The sequence below is a fragment of the Cyprinodon tularosa genome, unplaced genomic scaffold, assembly GCF_016077235.1.
Source record: "Cyprinodon tularosa strain WSP-4 unplaced genomic scaffold, ASM1607723v1 ctg30, whole genome shotgun sequence".
Taxonomy (NCBI): Eukaryota; Metazoa; Chordata; class Actinopteri; order Cyprinodontiformes; family Cyprinodontidae; genus Cyprinodon; species Cyprinodon tularosa.
In genome coordinates, this window is record NW_024039008.1 from 5,748,104 (window position 1) to 5,767,491 (window position 19,388).

A 19,388-nucleotide genomic window follows, 5' to 3' on the forward strand; every position below is an offset into this window, starting at 1 on the left:
ATGTATCAAATATGATACATTATATTCAGCAATGAAATGGAGATCTTCCTGTCATCAATTTTGTTTTTGTAACCTGGTAAATATTGAATCAGAAAGAAAGAAAGGAAGAAAGGAAGAAAGAAATCAATCATGCCACATTTACAAGGGTGTAATTTTCTGCTTGCAGAAAGTTTACTTGCAAAGATTGCAGATGACTGGATGATGAGTGACTGTCCTTCCATAAAACCTACATGCACTCATGCATTTAGAGCACAGAACAATGACAGCATCACAAAAGACAAATGCCTTAGTTGAATAAGACTTCCTTTGTCTTTTATAACACCGACACACAAAGACACAGATTCTCTTCGACTTTAACTCTTTGCAATCACTTAGGAACTATTGTGACATACTTTTATTAAAACACATCATCCTGGACCTCTAAAACTGTTCTTCTGGTTCATAAAAAGACACATAAAAGCAAGGTCTTTACTGTCAGTTTTCAGGGTTAAATGTGCCCTAATTTCTGTCACGTATGAAATATTAGCTGCGGGACTCTTAACCTGTCAGAACAGGCTGATGATGAATTTGTATGGTTGTTAAAACGTCGTTTTTTTTTGTTTTTTTTCACCCTCAAGCCTTTCATTCATGGCACTGAATGTACTGATAGACTTTGCTCGCAGTGACGTTAAAGACACTCCCCCTATTCTTGCACAACGCTAATATGGGGCCTAAATGACTCATAGCTATGAAGTGCCGCTGCATGAAAGCACTTGATCCGTGGAAAGTACACTATATTGCCAAAAGTATTTGCTCACCTGCCTTGACTCACATATGAGCTTAAGTGACATCCCGTTCCTAATCCATAGGGTTCAATATGACGTCGGTCCACCCTTTGCAGCTAGAACAGCTTCAACTCTTCTGGGAAGGCTGTCCACAAGGTTTAGGAGTGTGTTTATGGGAATTTTTGACCATTCTTCCAGAAGCGCATTTGTGAGGTTGCACACTGATGTTGGACGAGAAGGCCTGGCTCTCAGTCTCCGCTCTAATTCATCCCAAAGGTGTTCTATCGGGTTGAGGTCAGGACTCTGTGCAGGCCAGTCAAGTTCATCCACACCAGACTCTGTCATCCATGTCTTTATGGACCTTGCTTTGTGCACTGGTGCACAGTCATGTTGGAAGAGGAAGGGGCCAGCTCCAAACTGTTCCCACAAAGTTGGGAGCATGGAATTGTCCAAAATGTCTTGGTATGCTGAAGCATTCAGAGTTCCTTTCACTGGAACTAAGGGGCCAAGCCCAGCTCCTGAAAAACAACCCCACACCATAATCCCCCCTCCACCAAACTTTACACTTGGCACAATGCAGTCAGACAAGTACCGTTCTCCTGGCAACCGCCAAACCCAGACCCGTCCATCAGATTGCCAGATGGAGAAGCGCGATTCGTCACTCCAGAGAACGCGTCTCCACTGCTCTAGAGTCCAGTGGCGGCGTGCTTTACACCACCGCATCCCACGCTTTGCATTGCACTTGGTGATGTATGGCTTGGATGCAGCTGCTCGCCCATGGAAACCCATTCCATGAAGCTCTCTGCGCACTGTTCTTGAGCTACATGAAGTTTGGAGGTCTGTAGTGATTGACTCTGCAGAAAGTTGGCGACCTCTTCGCACTATGCGCGTCAGCATCCGCTGACCCCGCTCCGTCAGTTTACGTGGCCTACCACTTCGTGGCTGAGTTGCTGTCGTTCCCAAACACTTCCATTTTCTTATAATACAGCTGACAGTTGACTGTGGAATATTTAGGAGCGAGGAAATTTCACGACTGGATTTGTTGCACAGGTGGCATCCTATCACAGTTCCACGCTGGAATTCACTGAGCTCCTGAGAGCGACCCATTCTTTCACAAATGTTTGTAAAAACAGTCTGCATGCCTAGGTGCTTGAATTTATACACCTGTGGCCATGGAAGTGATTGGAACACCTGATTCCAATAATTTGGATGGGTGAGCAAATACTTTTGGCAATATAGTGTATGTGAATAGGAAGGCCTGCCAGTGTGACGCAAAGCGGCTGATCCAGTTTATGACAACGTGCGTTTGGGGCATGATAACATTGCTCTTGGAGTTTGCTCTTTGACATCCCTCCAGTTGGGATCCGGCCAGTTCAAGCGGAAGGTCAACACAACCAGGTCTTTTTAACCTCAAAGAGGCAGAGCGTGCTGTAGAGCAGAACTACAGCTCGTTTCTCCTTCATGTTCCTATTGCTCACTGCTGACCGACTCCTCTAGATTTAACTGTAAACAAGTGTCTTAATGAAGGCCAATTGTGGATTTAATTTTTATGGCATGATTGGATCTGGGATTTGGGAATATGTCAGTAAAACATAATTGGATTCACTACAATTAAAGCGGCAGAATGAAGAGTTCCTGTTTTCTGTCTTTCTTTCAAATGGTTATGTAACTAAAACTAAATGAATTAATCAAATCCAGATAATCAGGAACTCAAAGAGGATGAAAGGTTTTTGGATTGTACTAAACTGAAACAGCAATAAAATAACCAATAACATCATCACTAGAAGGCCAGCCTTAGGTCATCACTGGGGCAAAAATAGTCCGGGAGCTGTTCCTCATTCCTCCTTTCATTGTACCTAAATGCTTGCTGATCAGATTAAGCATAACTTTGTAAGACAGAGAGAGGAAACTAGATTCACATGACAGCACCTGTAAACACAGGAGCCTGATTTCCAAGGAAGAACCTATGGGATCAGATGCTTTTAAATGTTTCAGAGAAAGATCCTGCTCTAATTCTGCAGCAATTCACTCTTGTGGGGCTTTTTAGAAATATTAAAGGCAACAAAAACCTTAAAATAACACATTTAGAATATTATTTGAATTGTTTTTATTGATTTAAATCTGAGGGTTTTCCCTTAACTTTTAGAATATGGTCACTTAGACTAGAATTAAGCAATACATTTTTAAATGCAAGTTATTTTACAGAGCTTGCAAATTCAAAAGTTGCTTATATAATCCCTAAGGAACTGTATTTTTTTTTTCCTAACTTATTGTAATGGAACAAATGTTCCCACCATCCTCAAAACAAATATAATTGTCAGGAGATAACAAAAAAAAAATATATTTTTTTTTTGCTCATATAAGCCAACTGTTTGATGAGTGCCAAGAGGAGAAGATTGCTGTGGTAATCTTTATTGCTGGATCTGACTGCACACGAACAGAAACATGCAGATAGAAAGGTGCAGAATATTCCCAGCTGCAGCACTAACACGCGCTTACGTTCTTAGACATAATCTGACAGTAAAAAAAAGCAGGATAATCTTTTACCATCAGGCATAAGGTTCAAGGTTATTCCAGTAAAAAAAGCTTGTAAAGAGATTTTTTACACTATAAATCTGAAAGAAGATGGATTCTGAAAACATTTCAATCCAAACCATGACTCTCTAGCTGTGGGTGACTGTTTAGAGGTGTTACCCGCTGAAGGATGAACTTTGACCCCGGTCACAATGTTTCCCTGCCTCTAAAGTGTTTCTTCCAGCGTTGTTATGCATGCATCTTCTTCCTCAGCTCTGACCAGCTTTACTCTCTGTGTTGATAAAAAGTAGCCTCGTGAGACCATCCTGATCTCGCGCGTTTTCAAGGTTTCACTCGCAGATCAGTCTGGCTACTTTCCGTTAAAGAAAATTTGGAGCCGTTCACCAAACGAACGTGCAATCAGTGTTGGCTTTGAGGCGGGTTGAGGTGTGACGCAACGAGAAGCGCGACAGTTCAGTCTAAAGAACATGGCGGCTTCAGCCGATGAAACTAGCGTTAGCGTGGCTATCGAGCAAGTTTTATCTGAATTACAGAGTATTTCTTCACTGAAAGAAGAGCAAAACACTGCTCTGGAGGCTTTTCTTAGAGGAAAAGATGTTTTTGCTCTTCTCCCGACTGGTTTTGGCAAGAGTTTGATCTATCAATTGGCTTGTGCCTGGCTTGTGGTTGTGTTTTCGTTTTGCTTCGTTGATCTGATTGGTTTATTTGGCCCATCTATCACCAACATAGGCCAATCAGCTAACCAGTATTTTCGCCCCTTCCCAAAATTACTTCAACGGAAGGTTTCCAGATGGATATGTGGAGCAAATCCATCTGGCGGAGTCAGGTTGGATAAAAAGCACCCCACAGCATGATGCTGCCATCACTATGCTAACGTTCTTCTACAAATAACACTTTTGCTTAAATGCGGATTTTGCTGTGAGCCCCTGAATCGCTGGTAACACAACTACAAACAGATTTGTTGAGTGATTGACTTATTGTTGTCCAAACGATTCTCCTTCATTAGGTAAGAATATCTGCAGCTCCTCTAAACCTAACAGGGCTATTTTGGTTGCTTCTTTAAATAATGCACTCATTGACCAACCTTTCAATTTAGACGACTTCATTGATGAAAGCAAGATCGTTTCACTTCGAATGAAGGTTTGAGTAGTGGTTTCCTAGATATTTATATTGTTTTAGGTTTTTCAGACAAAAGAAGGCTTTATTATATTCATGCCACTCTATTCTGATTATTATTTGTTTCAGAAGAAATAAACAATGATAATTATTGTAGTGTTATCGTTGCTTAGTAAAGCATTTCTTTGTTGGTAACTTACATAACAATCTAATAAAATCCATTGAAGCTTGTGGTTGTAATGGGACAAAATCTGAAAAATGTAAATGTGTGTAAATGATTTCTGTCTCAGGTTTGTTGAAGGACTTAATACCAGCTGTTATCCACCAGCATGGCTTAGAAAATAAGCATTCAGCTGAACTGTATTTACCTCTGATTTATGTGCGAGCAAACACATAGCTGATGGGTGGATCAGGATCAGGATGGCGTCATCTAGGTTTTTACACGGATCTGTCTGCAAAGGTGTCATCTTACCTTTCCTTCTTTTTTTTTACAGAAGAAAAAACAAACTGGTATCAGTAATTTCTAAGGAATACAAGTAACTACTTCCTCCAGGGAAAAAACAAGAAAAATTCCTCCCAACTTGCAATCAGGTCAAATTCCCAGGAGCATCATCAGAAACTCGTTGGTAGCAATAAAAAACAGAGCTTCCTTGATGGTAGTGATATAATTAGGATTACACCAGGAAAATGTGATTTTGGTTTTATTATTTTTCGTGACAAGACAGTGAAGCAAACACGAACAGCATCATGCACGATGTGTTTAGTGTTTATCATTTGAGCTCATTGCACAAATATTAGGAAAAACAAAACAAAAACACATCAAGCAAAAAAATCCCCGGGTAAGGACTGCTCTGAAAATAGAAAAGAAGGTATGTGGCGGCAGCAAGGGAGACAAATATGTTGCATGTTGTTAACAGAAAGCAGCAGGGAGGAAGGTATGGGGAAGGAACGGCTGGGGATGATGGGACTGGAACAGATCGAATAAGGAGGAAAAAGACATTTGTTTCATTTTTAGTAATTACAGCAACATTTATTTACTGTTTATAAAGTTTATTTTAAACACATATTATATTTGACCTCTTCTACAGTCCTATGTATCTTTGTCATGTTTCTAAAAAATCTTGTTCAGCCTTTTTCTTAACAGCAACCCTATAATGCCAAATGTATCGTATTTGATACATACGGTTTCTGAAATGTTTTGCATCTGACTACTTTTGCATAATTTAATGGTAAAAACTTTGCTCAAAATCCTATTGTACACAATCAGATATACCTGATAACAGCCAGTAGAAGACTACACAAAAAATAATCTTGACTTATCGCATAGTAATAAATTATTAATATAAAAAATGTATTTTTGTTTTTTCTTTTTACATATTTTGTTAAAGGGGCAACTAAGGAATTCAGACCAAAAAAAGTAATTTTCTGTTTTGTTTTATTCTTGGTTCAGGCTTTAAAGGGTTAAGGTTGTTGTTGTTTTTTTTATTAAGGTATTGTACTGCGTTAGAAAGTTTCATCTAGAACTACAATCGATTACACAAGAGAGGAGATTAAAGCTAGAGGGTCTGTCTGCTGATCGTTTGCAGGAAATCCAGAATGAGTAAACCTGCTTTCTGGGAGCAATGTGCTCTATGGGGAAAGTATAAAACTAACAGAAAACAAACAAACCCTGTATAAGAAGCCTCACAGAATCACAGCTAGCTAATGAGATGCCATGAAGAGAAATGACAATGGAAAAGAGTTTTTATTTCCCTTTTTGTCTAATTATGCATAAAATCGCAGTAAACTGAAAATAAGACATTGTGTTTATCTTAAAAAAAAAGGTGAAATTCCTTAAAGTGAGCCACAGGTTTGAATATATTTACAGGACAATATATTTAAAGTTTTGAAGTCACCACATTAATGATTTACTCTGATATAAATCACTGATTTAGGCCTGACCCGACCAAAGGACCTGTTCCAGTACGTCTATCGCCTCGTTTAACTGCCCTTAACACCTTCTTTGATAAAGCCTGTCAGCATAGGCACACGTGTCTTCAGCTTTAATCTGTGTTCTACCATTTCCATTTTGATAAGAGATTGAAAAGCTCTCCATGAGGCACCAAAGCTTTTTAACCTAATCCTGTTTTAAGGTTTTTTTCATCACATGTCCTCTAAAAGACATTGAAGCTCTTTAAGGAATATCTTTAAACCTGAAGGTCACACTATTTTGTAAATTCTATCAGTAAAACTAAACAAAAAACTTATACGGTAGCTAAAACTTCCCCATCAATAAGCTACTTACTTTGGTCAGTTATATAAATTAAAACACTATTATTTGTAACTGTATTGTAATATCAAGATGGAACAAATGGGTATAAAAGCTTTTGCAATCTTATTCGCTACCAATGTTTTTTTTCTAACATGTTTAGTCAAGTGAGCAACTTTAATGAAAATAGAGATGTTTACTGGCACAGGCAGATGAATCTTAGTGTGTCACACGTACTTTGCAATAAGAAAACTGCCTTCTCCAACTTGTCTTACAAAGTTTATTTTCCTCATTTAAGAAATCCAGATGACTAGGTCAATTATAGACCTATATCTAATCTGCCTTTCTTATCTAAAATCTTCTTGAGAAATTAGTTGCTTAATAAGCATGTCACCACTTGCTCCATATGCTTTCAGCCTCATTACAGCACTGAAACAGCACTGGTGAAAGTCACTAATGATATTCTCATGGCCTCAGATAATGGACTGGTATCTGTACTTGTCCTATTAGGTCTAAGTGCTGATTTTGATAAAGTTGATCATAATATTCTTTTAGAAAGACTTGAATATTTTGTAGGAATTAAAGGTACAGCACTAGACTGGTTTAAATCGTATCTATCTGATCGATTTCAGTTTGTTCAGGTTCATGACAAATCTTCAACATCCTCAAAGGTTACCTGTGGAGTACCGCAGGGATCAGTGCTAGGACCAATTCTCTTTACTGTATATATGATCCCAGTCGGTAGAATTATTAGACAGCGTGGGATTAATTTCCACTGTTATGCTGATGATACCCAGCTATATCTGTCTAAAAATCCAAGTGAAGCTAACCCATTACATAAATTACAAGCATGTCTTGAATACATAAAAACCTGACTCTTAACTTTCTCCTTCTGAATGCATACAAAACAGAAGTTATAGTCTTTGGACCAGAGTCTTTGAAAAAGAAGCTGATTAGTCAGTCACTTCATTTGGATGGGATTAAACTGATTTCAGATAATAAAGTAAAAAATCTTGCTTTTTTTTTATTTTTGATCAGGACCTGTCATTCAAAACCCATATCAAAGAGGTTTCTAGAATTTCCTTTTATCTCCGGAATGTTGCAAAACTTTGAAATCTCCTGTCCAGGGTTGATGCTGAGAAACTAGTCCATGCATTTGTTACTTCAAGGCTTGACTATTGTAATTCTTTACTATCAGGAAGTCCACAAACTGTAGTTAAAAGCCTTCAGCTGATCCAAAATGCTGCAGCCAGAGTTCTAATGAAAATTAAAAAAAAAGATCATATCTCTCCTATCCTGGCTTCTCTTTGTTGGCTTCCTGTTAAATCCAGAATAGAATTTAAAATCCTCCTTCTCACATATAAAGCCTTAAAGCTACAGTGTGTAATAATTACAGGGATATAAAGTCAGAAATGTAATATATTATACATAACTATGTTATTTATCATCACCTATGAGCTCAGCCTTTTAACTATAATATTTGCGTTGCCTTAGAATTCGTTATTTATAATTACATAGGAGCGGGTCTCGCAGCCATGGAGGCAGACATCTTTGCTCTACGGCAAGCGCAGAGGCAACAAACTAGCGATTGCGAGATCGCCCATTACGCTCAAAAATAACTACGGCAAGTTGAGAGAGATTAACTGAGACGGTACTGAACAGTAGATGGCAGTATTATGCCTGAGAAGCGTTTAGTCTGCCTGAAACCAAAGAAGAAGAAGAAGCAGGTATACTGCGCATCAGTAACAAGAAAGGTGAACAAGGCGGCAGGCGTGAGTGACTTTGCAAACTGTTTGGCACTGTGTGGCCAAACATCAGACGAATGGAGGATCATGCCTACTCTGTATCACAACGAAAAGTGGCGGACACCGAACCCCCGTCATCTAAGAAGCGGAAACACGACGAGAATAAACGCAAGCGTGACAAGAAACGACAAAAAATACGGATCAACATTGGCACGGCATTTACACGATGGAAGTCACTGATGGAGGAAAAAGGTTTTCAAAGTGACGCTCAAGTTGCCAGTTTTCTCTTGGACAGGTAATTAACCCTACACACACAATTGTCTAATATCACTGCAGTTTTTGGAGTACAGGATGCTCAGACCTGTCTAAAACAATAACATGCTGCGTGATGATGCTGTTACTCTCCAGTATACTTATTCAGCAACGTCCCTGACGTTTCACAGGTAATGATTCAGTCATTTCTGTAAAATAATTTTCTGGATATATACCTCGGTTACTTCTCTCCGGCTCCTTTGGAGATCTTCAAGCCTTTCTTCCTCTGCTCTCACCCCGCTGGCACCCCTCCCTCGCCTGGCCCTAGCTGCACGGCCTCCCTGCCCTCTCCCTCTTCCTCGCCTTGTAACCCCCGTGCCACAAACATGACTTGGACTCTGTCAACGGGGAATATATATTCTTCCTGTGAACACAATCTCGCTGTTAAACTAATGACTACAATTACTTCGTCTGTTTATATCACCATGCAAAGCAGCTCACCAAAACGTCACAACGACGTAGAAAAAATAACGGGTATATTTATTATCTAAAGTCTACATGAAATCTATACCCTACACAGACTAATGAAATACTATCTGTAAAATAATCTATGTAAACAAACCTCATCACTTGAGAAGGTAGGTGATGCGGACGTCGTGGAAGACATTTTGTCCCGTAATGATCGCCGTACTGTTGGGGGGGAGAAGCGGTGGGGGGGAGACGTTCATGTTGCTGCGGTCTGCAGTCTGGACGTTAGATGTCGCTGAAAATTACACACTGTAGCTTTAAATGGCCAAGCTCCATCTTATATCAGAGATCTGATTGTTCCTTATGTTCCTAACAGAGCACTTTGCTCTCAATCTGCAGGTTTACTAGAGGTTCTTAAAATTTATAAAAGTAGAATGTGAGGCAGATCTTTAGTTGTCAGGCTCCTCTCCTGTGGAACTACCTACCAGTTTTAGTCCATGAGGCAGACACCCTGTCAACTTTTAAGGTTAGGCTTAAAAATGTTCCTTTTGATAAAGCTTATAGTTAGAGTGGCTCAAGTTGTCCAATGCTGTCTCCATAGTTATGCTGCTATAGGCTTAGACTGCTGGAGGACCAGTTCATCATTCTGCAGTATTTGTTAGTTTAATCTCTAAGGTTCTGCTCTCTCTGCTTTTTCTCATAGTAGCTTCATCTGGTCTGTTCCTGTTTGGCTGTGACACCATCCTGGAGAGAAATATCTGCTGTGCTGCTGGACCTTTGTTAATAGATGCTGGAGCTTGGCCTGTTTTTCAGTGTAGTCCTGTATCTCTTACAGGTGCTGGTCATAAAATTAGAATATCATGAAAAAGTAGATTGATTTCAGTAATTCCATTTAAAAAGTGAAACTTGTATATTATATTCATACATTACATACAAACTCATATATTTCAGATGTTTATTTTGTTTAATTTTGATGATTACAAATGACAACAAATGAAAATCTCAAATTCATCATATCAGAAAATTAGAATATTACTGAAGACCAATAAAAACAAAGGATTTATAGAAATGTTGGCCAACTGAAAAGTATGAACATGAAAAGTATGAGCATGTACAGCACTCAGTATTTAGTTGGGCCTCCTTTGGCCTGTATTACTGCAGCAATGCGGCGTGGCATGGAGTCGATCAGTCTGTGGCACTGCTCAGGTGTTATGATAGCCCAGGTTGCTCTAATAGTGGCTTTTAGCTCTTCTGAATTGTTGGGTCTGGTGTATTGCATCTTCTTCTTCACAATACCCCATAGATTTTCTATGGGGTTAAGGTCAGGAGAGTTTGCTGGCCAATTAAGAACAGGGATACCATGGTCCTTCAACCAGGTACTGGTAGCTTTGGCACTGTGTGCAGGTGCCAAGTCCTGTTGGAAAATGAAATCTGCATCTCCAAAAAGTTGGTCAGCTGCAGGAAGCATGAAGTGCTCTAAAACTTCCTGGTATGTGGCTGCGTTGACCCTGGACCTCAGAAAACACAATGGACCAACACCAGCAGATGACATGGCACCCCAAACCATCACTGACTGTGGAAACTTTACACTGGACTTCAAGCAACGTGGATGAAGTGCCTCTCTTCTTTTCCTCCAGACTCTGGGACCTTGATTTCCAAAGGAAATGCAAAATTTACTTTCATCAGAGAACATGACTTTGGACCACTCACCAGCAGTCCAGTCCTGTTTCTCTTTAGCCCAGGCAAGACGCTTCTGACGCTGTCTGTGGTTCAAGAGTGGCTTGACACAAGGAATGCGACAGCAGAAACCCATGTCTTTCATACGTCTGTGTGTGGTGGTTCTTGAAGCACTCACTCCAGCTGCAGTCCACTCTTTGTGAATCTCCCCCACATTTTTGAATGGGTTTTGTTTCACAATCCTCTCCAGGGTGCGGTTATCTCTCTTGCTTGTACACTTTTTTCGACCACATCTTTTCCTTCCCTTCGCCTCTCTATTAATGTGCTTGGACACTGAGCTCTGTGAACAGCCAGCCTCTTTAGCGATGACCTTTTGTGTCTTGCCCTCCTTGTGCAAGGTGTCGATGGTCGTCTTTTGGACAACTGTCAAGTCAGCAGTCTTCCCCATGATTGTGTAGCCTATAGAACTAGACTGAAAGACCATTTAAAGGCTTTTGCAGGTGGTTTGAGTTAATTAGCTGATTAGAGTGTGGCACCAGGGGCCATCAATTTTGAACCTTTTCACAATATTCTAATTTTCTGATATGATGAATTTGAGATTTTCATTTGTTGTCATTTGTAATCATCAAAATTAAACAAAATAAACATCTGAAATATATGAGTTTGTATGTAATGTATGAATATAATATACAAGTTTCACTTTTTAAATGGAATTACTGAAATCAATCTACTTTTTCATGATATTCTAATTTTATGACCAGCACCTGTATGTCCTCTCTTTTGTCCTATGACACGGCCACTGTCTCAGAGCTCATCTGCATCTTTCCCGGACAGGGCTGCCTATTTTACAGTTACCTGTTGTATCTCTGCTTCTTTCTGTACGTCTACTTCTGTCTCCTTGAACCCCAGTTGGCCTCAGCAGATGGGCGCTCACACCGACCATGCTTCTTGTAAAGGTTTTTTCCTGTTAAATCTGAGTTTTCCTTCTCACTGCCGCTATGTGTATTCCTGGTGTGAAGGATTGCTGTCCAGTCAGTGAGTCTATGGAATGAGTCAGCAATCTGACTGTATGATGAGCTTGAATTGTCCTTGTAAAGTGCCTTTAAGTGAGATGACAGTGTCATAAATTGGTGCTTTATAGATAAACTGAATCACTGAAAAAAGTGTGCATGTAGTAACATGACTTTCAAATTTGCTCCATGATTTCAGACATATTTGTGTCAGACTAATAACATCCAACTTTAGCTGCAGGGCTTATACTTAGTCACGTTTGTGTTTGACCTGCATTCGATTTGTTTGCAACACCTCCCACCCGTTTATAGTCATCACTCGTCTGACAAAACAGATCACTATGACAAGTGGGAGACTCAGTATATTAAAACATTGGAAAAACAAACAAATGAAGACACTTTGTGATAAAACCTGTTTTTTTTTTATTTCTGAATGAAAACTAAAATAGTTTTTTAACAGCACATTACAAGGGCATTGGTTTTGACATTTTTTTTTCCAAGGCTCAGTGATCCCTTTCATACAGTACATCTGGCATGTACACGGCATCTCCTTCAAATTAATGAAAACAAGGGGGGAAAAAAAACATTAGGGGAAGGAAGATTTAAGAGATGTCTGATTGTACATTTACCAAGCAGTTTGGTTTGGTTCTAAGCCACAGAGAAATGGACCGAACGGCCTGCGGACTGCAGGGCATCGGCACCAGAGGCACAGAGAAGTGAAAAAGGACATCCTGTAATAAGCTCAGCAGCTTTAAAGTGTGTTTAGATATCTGCACATCAGATTTAACATTAGAATAAAGATGGCTTCTTCTGTCATCTTATGCACACAGTTCCTCCCTCATCCTTTAACATCTCCAACTTTACGTTTGTTTTACCATCACAATCCTTTTGCGTCAAACACTTTCTTACTGACTCCACCCCTTCAGCTCACAGTTCCCTTTCTTGTTCACAAATCTTACAATCATTCACAGAATGACAGTTAAATAAGAGTGCTGAAAAAAAAAATGAAAAAAAAAAGCAAATGAGGTAAGAAAGTGGTCCGATTACAGATCATGCAGAACGAGCAACAAAATATTTATAGGGAAGGAGAGAAATAAAATGTGCATTCAATTGAAAATGATGACTAAACAGTTTTTGAGTCTTTGGTTATAAAGTAGGTTGAACAATTTTCACAGTTTTTCATCTCTTAAAGAAAAAATAATAATTTTTTGTTTTGAAAAAAAAAAAAAGCCTAGAAAAAGTTAAATTCATAGTTTTCTTTATTGAACCATCCCATCATTTTTTTTTTATCTTAATAGGTACTGTCCTGTACAAACCCCCCACACTCTTTAATACTTTACAAAATATACATTCAACCTGGATTTCACCTCATAAAAGCTCATCTTTAGTGTTACCACCAGTTCTTGAGAACAATTTCAACCAAGGAATTTATTGCCTACTTATTCATGTTGGAAGAAAAAAACAAATAAACAAGCAAATGTTAAACCTGACAGATCTTAAACTACTAAGAAACTAAAGTCGTTTTGAATTTGTAACTTCATGACATTGTTCATTTTATATTATGAAATAGCAGCCCTGAAATAAATAGAGAAACAAAAATTGCTAAAACTGAACTACTGATGACTTTTTATTATGATTCATGTCAAAGTACGGTGGCTTTGAAAAAACAAGCATTCGATGCAGCACAGACATATATATATATATATATATATATATATATATATATATATATATAATTTCTTTTAAAAGCGTAGACTGTTGTCTCTCTCTCTCTGCCTATCATGTCCTCCTCAACGAGGACGTGTTCTTCACTCATTCCGACCGGCACCATGTCTGCCTACGGCCTCCCCCTCTACCAGCCCTGAAGTGACGTGGACACCTGGAGGACAGTTTGCGTCAGATGTTTGTTGTTTTTTGCAGGAACTCTGTCACTAATACTGTCCAGCACTGTTTACCCCAACAGTTTAAGCTCACTGAGCTTGGTAACCCTCCTGCCTCCTGCACAAGGACAACATTTAGTTTAATGCCTCACATGCAGCCGAGCACAGGACACAATAAGACTAAGTGTTGGTAAATGTCTTGACAGTGTGACGGCCCTGTGCTGGCATAAATGCATACTAATGCATGAGCCATGCCTTCTGCTTAAAGGGCTAAGAGGACAGTTTGGTGTTTTTCTTTGTTTCTCCAACGAGGACATTCTGCTCCTGTCCGTGGGAGGCATGTCCTTAAAACATGTGTTTAAAGGGGGGAAAATAAAGGGAGGGTGAGGGGGTTCACGCTGAGGTGATGTTTGGCTGATAGGAGACGCCTTGGCTCCCCTCGTGGTGAACCAGAGAGTGGCCGCTGTTTTTGATGAACGGGGGCTGATGCAGCTGCAGCGGCGGTGAAAGGCAGCTGAGCTGGCTGGACAGCTGGGTGAGCTGCTGGGTGTTAGCCAGCGACTTCAGCACGGCGTTCTCGCGCTCCAGCACAGAGTTTCTCTCGTAAAGCTCTTTGATCTGCTCCTTCAGCACCTCCACCTCCTCGCGGACGGCGTACATCAGGTGGCTCTTCACCAAGTCCTGAAGGGGGAAAGAAAAAAAACAGGGAGGTTAGGACACCAACTTTTAATGTAGAGGAACAAACTAGATCTCTTATCGAGATAAAGCGGTGAGGTCTGATCTTTTTTTGGCACCAGGTTGTCCTCAGGTGCCCTGAAAATTCGATTACGTATCTTAGATAGAATTTTTTTATGATTACCAACTGTCTTTTAACAGTGCAAAGAAGGTTGCAGAAAAAAAAGCCATCACTGTGGAGGCATGTAAGAAATGTGTTCAGCCTTAGTTGAAATATACAAAATCATAATTACCATGGCCTGCTCAATCTTGTTATCGATTGCGACCACATTGGCACCAGATGCACTGTTGAAAGGAAGAGCGAGAGATAAGACATCCATTCAGCTTTCATCATGCGCTTCAGATTCATATCAGCCATTTCTTATTCACTAATAATATTAAACTATTTTATAAACTCTTTTTGGAGCAACAAACATCAACCAGGGGTTCTTTTTTCTGGTTAGGAGTCAAATGTACCATAGAAGAACAATAAAAGTAGATTTCAAAAATGTTCAACATGTTTCAGAGTAGCTTAGTCATCATGTATGTAGAATTATGGGAACATTTTGACAAATGCTGTTGTTTACTGGCCACAGAGAAATTTAGAAATAAAAAAACAGATTAAGATTAATGGCGAAGAGTTCAATCTAAAACATCCCAACAATAAAATATAGCTACAGTCCAAACATCAATTATTAAGACAAAAAGATCTCTCTAAGGGGAGACACTCTTTGACCTTTTACCAAACAGGGACAGATAACCAGCTAAGTGGCTATAAATTGTTAGATAAAAGCGAAAGAGGCTGTAAATGAGCAAACAATGAGGCAGACAGGCCTTACACTATACATACAGTAGATAAGAAATCTAGAAAGGGAGCATTTTCGCAGTAGCAAGCTCTTTTAAATTAAGATATCCCAAATCTATGTTCTTTTGCAAACATGTTTCAACATAGATCAATCAAATCTATTGTTTCCCACCTCCTGTAATCAGACATTATATTATTAGCAGCCTGTTTCCATGTGTTTCTATTGAAAAAACAGCATCTGATATTTGACCCTAAGCTGTAAAAACACGTTTCTAATCCCTTTTATTCTCTGCAATACAGTCAGCACAGCATTAACCGTTTATTTATAAAGTTAGTTTCTTTAATGGACCTATAGGGAGCACATGGTCTCCTATACAATCCATTAAGTGTTGCCGTCCTGCGTGCTGGAGCGCACGTACAGCGCTGCATGGAGCCAGCTGAGCGCAAACTATAAACACACGGCGAACACAGGCCACATTATAGGCGGAAACATGGAGAAAATCACCCAGCCGGACCCAAACCAGCTGTTGGTTAAATATAAAGCGCTACGAGGAGCCGCCATGCAGAGAGCGGGATGATCAGCAGCTAAACGCGGTGGTTTACCTGACACATCTGGCTCTGTAGGACACCATCCTGCCTGAATGAGGAGGAGAGATTCCCGGGGAGCAGGGCAGGCTGTAGCTCATCATGCAGCGCATGTTTCAACCTTCAGATTGATCCTTTAATATTTACTAGCGAGGTTTAAACACCTGATCGAGTCTAGTGTAGAAAGCGGACAGAGTTTCTTTAAAACCCCGCTGGATCACATGGCAGAGCCAAGCCCCGCCCCTAACTCCTCCTCAATAGTTTTCTCCCTCAGGGGAAGAAAGTTGCTCAAGAAACACGTTCCCTCTCTATCTACCTGCGACTGGCTGGAAAAACCTGGTGTTAATTTAAAGAAAAAGAAGCAGCGATGCTTTGCATGTAGAGGCAACGTTACTCAAGCTGAGCCTGTTTTTTTCTGAGTAACCATAACATGTTTAAACTGTTTTAGGAACCAAATTATCCATCTATCCCTAATATGGTAAATAAAAAAAAAGATGGGGTCCAGTAAAACAATTGAAAGCGAGTTTGAACAAATGTTCACTATGTAACTATTTCTTAATGGATAAATATGGAAGTTTACAGAATTGGATTTTGAATGGAAAACTTGCAAAATCAGAACTATATAGAAAACATCCAAGAAGATCCAGGAAAACTGTTTTTCATATTAATATTTACCTTTTCTACTAATACACAAAGATGGTGTTTTTTTCTTTTCCCTTTGTGCGTGGATGCACTTTACAAGCATATAGGAAAACCAAAAAAGTAAAAAAAAACAACAAAAAAAAAAACACTGGATTTTGTTTTCCAAGTTTGAAGATGTTTCATACAGAAGATGATTAAACAACAAAAAACAAAACAAAAAGTTAACTGATTTTTTTATTTAATTCAGTATAATATGAGAAAAAAGTCAGAATTCTGACTTTATTCTCAGAATTTTGGATCTTAATGTAGATGGAGGAAGAGATGTGGGGGCACTCAGCTTCACTGACAAAGATGTGAGTTGTTTGGGAGGGCCAGTAACACATTGGTGAAAAATTATGAAATTAGGCAACTTTTTATGTGCCTGAGGGGTCCCCGGTGATGCTATTTCATTAATGGAAGAGCAGAAGGGGATTAAAACAAGAGAGGTAGTCTGTAAAACAGACATGGCTACGGCTCGATGCAGACATGTTTGTTAGCTGTCAGAATTCAGTCAGAATTCTGACTTTTTCCCATATTAAACTGAAATAATATTTAAAAATCAGTTAACTTTTTTTATTTTCCAATGGCCCTAATCCTCTTCCGTAGTTTTGCTTCCTATCCATAAAGCTTTCACAAATCGGAATGTCTGGAGGAGCAGTTTTAAGTATCTTCACAAGCAGAGAAATTTAGAAATAAAAAAAAGAAAACAGATTAAGATTAATGGTGAAGAGTTCAATCTAAAACATCCCAACACTAAAATATAGCTACACTCCAAAGTATCTTGAAGTATCTTCACAAGCATAAGGGAAATCCTTTGCTTTCCTTCTCTTTTCTACATTTCAGTGAATAAAAGCCATCCCCTGACTTCTCTACTGCACACAACAGGTAAAAGAGTTTACCAATCAAAATGTGTGATATTGATGATAAAACACCCAAAGCAGAAGACATCCCTCTCTTTGAAGTAGGTACATAAACATCTGGGACAGGGAACCAGAGGAATGTCCATGGGCTCTGACTGGAATGTGTTTTCATCAATAACAAAACACAAGAGGCATGCAGATTGAATCAGATTAGCCAGTTAAGTGACTTGGAGATGTGTCCAGAAGGAGTTACATGAAATGTTATGATCAGGAGGGGATATGATCAGGAGGGGAGGGGTGGGGGTCAGATGCTATTTGGTGTCCAAGAAAAACAGTAAATTGTACATTTTATTCAATGAGGAAGACATGTGGGGGTTTATATAAGAGCCACTTGCTGAGTTAGCCTCTACACGGACCTTCCCTGCAGATTGCTGCAGCGGTTTCAGGCCCCCCAGGAACGACGTTAGGACAAGGACATTCCAGATCAGGACACCCCTGAACCCGAACATCTGCGCCAGAGAAGCCATCATGCTGCGATAACAAAAAGCTGACAGACTTTGCCCTCTTATATTCATCATGTATGCTTTACTCCTCATTAAGCTAAATGTATGTGCAGCTACACTTCATGACATACACCTAATTACCCCCATTCACCATTTTACATGATATGTTTATAGTTTCAGAAACCCAATATGTTCTTCATTAAAACCACAGACGAAGCGGCACACGTCCCCGATCCTGAAAGCCCACAAACAGGCACCGTGGGGGAGGCAGCTGAATAAATCAGACCTGGGGCTTACTCCTCTCCCCCCTTGCTTCGTATTTCAAAACAATAACTGGAGGATGGGGGCTGGCAGCTCGCTGCTGCTCTCTTACAGATGCAAACACAGCTCTGCTTTAGCTGCAAGTGATTTGAAACATGCAGTTCAGCTATTCGACCAGATGGGGACAGTAGACGCTTCAATCAGCAGCCATGACTCCTCAAGTTCCCATTTGATGCCATTGCCTTGATGCTTTCAATATGCACCTTTGCATGGAAAGAGTTACACTGAGGTAAATGCTGCTTTAATTTAAAGAATTGTTTCTGTAAAGCTGAAGGACATTACATACCACCGGTTATATATATGTAAAACTTTTCTTTCTTAAATGAAAGAAAAAATATATTTTTCTTTAAATCTACTCATTGTCAAACAGTTTTAGATGTATCATGTTACGCAGCAGAAATTCTAATGACCACACACCTAAAGCTGTATTCTGGAGATATTACTCTCTTATTTACCCAATCAAAAAAAAAGTACATTTAAGGCACAGTCCATTTTTTATATAGTTTTAATACTGCATTTTGCTGGGGGAGTGGCGGCCTAGTGGTTAGTGCAGAGCTTGGAATACTGAGGTTCTGAGTTCGAGCCCCACTCCCACAGACTGCCACTCTGGATCCCTCAGCAAAGACCCTTAACCCCACACTGCTCCCCGGGTGCTGCACAATGGCAGCCCACTGCTCCCCAAGGGGATGGGTTAAATTTCATTGCCCTGTACTTGCGACAGCTTGACAATAAAACGCTGGGGGGGGGGGGGGGGGGGGGGGGGAATATGTAACAATTTAATCTCAAATACTAATTTTAAAATAATCCTGCCACAACTGTAGAGATGTCCGTTTCTTCTTCTTCTTCAACATGACGTCTTTTAGATGCTTCATCAACATAGACACGGGCCCAGAAACACACAAAGACCAGACAAGCTAGATCTCAAAGCAGTAAAGTTTTATTCCTTCTACCATTAAATCAGTCTCAGCTAGGTGTGTCTGCTGTCATCTAACTTCCTCAAAAAAAGCCCTTTGGCTACATCCCCACCTATGGCTTAATCACTAAACTGACATACAACCAACCAAGCATCCAGCTGTATATTCAGCTCGCAAACCTTACACAGTGGCGACCGACCAGGTCATCCTCCAATAAAACACTAACTACTCCAGTAAGAGCAAAGCTGGATGACTGGGAGCATGAGAAGCAGTCGACTTCCTCAGGGGGGGGAGAGGATAAGCTCTGAAT

The 19,388-nt window shown here is 39.8% G+C and overlaps 1 protein-coding gene across 1 annotated transcript in view; it reads right to left on the reverse strand.

Moving 5' to 3' along the window:
- Nucleotides 1-13,549: 13,549 nt before the first annotated feature.
- The window catches only part of LOC119787646 (TSC22 domain family protein 2-like), a 37,050-nt gene continuing 31,211 nt past the window's right edge, over nt 13,550-19,388 (reverse strand). The window contains exons 2-3 of the mRNA XM_038291622.1: nt 14,664-14,715; nt 13,550-14,376 (exon numbers count right to left, since the gene is read on the reverse strand). Of these exons, the coding sequence (XP_038147550.1) occupies nt 14,089-14,376; nt 14,664-14,715 (340 nt within the window). The 3' untranslated portion in view covers nt 13,550-14,088. The remainder of the gene's footprint in view (nt 14,377-14,663; nt 14,716-19,388) is intronic.